At 58.9% G+C, this 1906-nt stretch overlaps 2 protein-coding genes across 2 annotated transcripts in view; one reads left to right on the top strand and one right to left on the bottom strand.

Moving 5' to 3' along the window:
• LOC106534941 (uncharacterized) overlaps window positions 1-722 on the top strand; it is a gene marked incomplete in the record, with an annotated part of 3420 nt that extends 2698 nt beyond the window's left edge. The window contains 2 exon segments of the mRNA XM_014031761.1: window positions 122-286; window positions 353-722. Of these exon segments, the coding sequence (XP_013887215.1) occupies window positions 122-286; window positions 353-580 (393 nt within the window).
• On the bottom strand, window positions 685-1751 carry LOC106534940 (putative nuclease HARBI1; the record flags this gene model as incomplete). The annotated part of the gene is given in 1 exon segment (XM_014031760.1): window positions 685-1751. A coding segment is annotated over 1 exon segment (1017 nt), but the record flags the coding sequence as incomplete, so codon positions are not given.
• Window positions 1752-1906: the final 155 nt, after the last annotated feature.

Here is a 1906-nt window from a genome sequence, read left to right as displayed (position 1 = left end):
TTTAGCTCCTGTTTAGCTAGTTTTAGCTCCTGTTTAGCTAGTTTTAGCTCCTGTTTAGCTAACCTAACTGACGTGTAATCTCAGCTGGTTCTGACCCGAGTCTTCTGCCTGGGTTCTACAGGAGCTGGGGACCCCCAGACCCGGGGGGCGGGGGGTGGCGGTGGCCACCTGGCAGTTCTTTGAGGACATGCAGGAGGCTCTGGGGGGGGTCCCGGCCCTGGAGCCCCCCGTCATCGTGGCCTCCTTTGATCCAGAAGCGGACTACACCTGCTTCCAGCTGAAAACGGTAACTTTACCTCCATTTGTCCTCAAACAGCTGCAGAACYGGTTCTGACCCGCTCTGCTCCCCCAGGAGGATTTTGAGCCCCCAGAAGCCGGGAACAGCTCAGGGACCGCATCCCCCTCCGCCCCCCCAGAGTCCCCGACCCGATCCCCCAAAACCAAGAGGGTGAGGAGGAGCGAGCCGATCCTGGACTTCCTGAAGGAGGAGAGTCTCAAAGAGCAGAGGAGACACGAGGAGAGCGAGGCTAAAGTGGACCGCTTCCTGGACCTGTTCCAGAGGCTGATCGACAAGATCTGATCCTGGTCCCTGAAACCTGGTCCCTGAAACCTGGTCCTGATCTGATCCAGTTTAAACCCGTTCTTTCCTTCATGAAACTAACGTTGAACAAAATGAACTGAAGCTTCTGAAAGAAAATAAAACTTTATTGATAAAAACCAAACAGGAAGTAGAATTATTCCCTGAGCGCGCTCAGACCAGCCAGTCTGTCTCTGGTGGGTCCTCCTGGACTCTCGCCCTCTGCGAGGGGCTCAGCAGGAGGTGGGGGGTCCAGGAGGTCCTGGTGGTCCTGGTCCACCTGCAGCATGTCCTGGTGGTCCTGACAGACGTTGTGCAGAAAAGCACAGGAGGCGATGACCTGGGGGGCGAAGGTGGGTTTGACCTCCAGGGACCTGAAGAGGGTGGACCTCCACCTGGTCCTCATCAGTCCGAAGGCCCTGCGGGTCACGCTGCGGGCCCTGYGGTGCTGCTGGTTGAAGCGGTCCTGCAGGGGTCCGGGCTCCTGGTAGGGTGTGATGAGGCAGACGGGGGAGTCCAGACAGGGGTACCCGTCCCCCCCCAGCAGGAAGTGACCCGGTGGGGGGAAGCCTCGGGCTCTGTAGAAGCTGCTGCTCCTCAGGACCTGGGCCTCTGGAACTGATCCTGGGTAACCCACGAAGATGTCCAAGAACCTGCCGTCGGGTCCACAGATGACCTGCATGTGGACCGAGCAGAACCCGGCCCGGTTCAGGTAGTCCCCGCGGTGCTGCTGGGGGTCTTTGATCCTGATGTGGGTGCTGTCCAGGACCCCGGCCACGCCCCYGAACGCCGCGCTCCCCGACAGCTCGGCGAACCTGCGCCCGGACTCCTGCAGGTSCTCGGGCCTCGGGAACCGGACGGCCCGGTTCAGGTGGAGCCACATGCTCTGGGCCACCTTGTGGATGACCCGGTGGACCGTGGACCGGGGCACGTTGAAGACTCGGGACACGAAGCGGTAGGACAGCCCGTGAGCCAGCCAGTACACGTAGATCAGGACCTCCAGCTGGTGACCCCAGCCGTGGTCCTGGTCCCGGTGCAGGAGCCGCTGCAGACCCCGCAGAGTCCTCCTGCTGACCCCAAAGTCCTGCTTTAGCTCCGCCTCCTCGTCGAACCACAGGCGGAGGACCGGAACGTTGTGGTTCAGTCTGCAGTACGACGCAGGAGGAGGAGTGGTCTGAAGAACCAACACATTACATGTTTACTTCAGCACTGTGGTATCAAGTACCACACACTGATACTACAGTAAAAGTACAAGTACTTTACCAAAAACTGACTGTGGTAAAAGTTAAAGTCTCCTTTAGGAATATTACTTGAGTAAAAGTGTTAAAG

Source organism: Austrofundulus limnaeus, unplaced genomic scaffold (assembly GCF_001266775.1).
Source record: "Austrofundulus limnaeus strain Quisiro unplaced genomic scaffold, Austrofundulus_limnaeus-1.0 Scaffold1311, whole genome shotgun sequence".
NCBI classification, from domain to species: domain Eukaryota; kingdom Metazoa; phylum Chordata; class Actinopteri; order Cyprinodontiformes; family Rivulidae; genus Austrofundulus; species Austrofundulus limnaeus.
The sequence above is the reverse complement of the archived record's forward strand: the minus strand, read 5'-3'. Positions and strand labels throughout refer to the sequence as shown.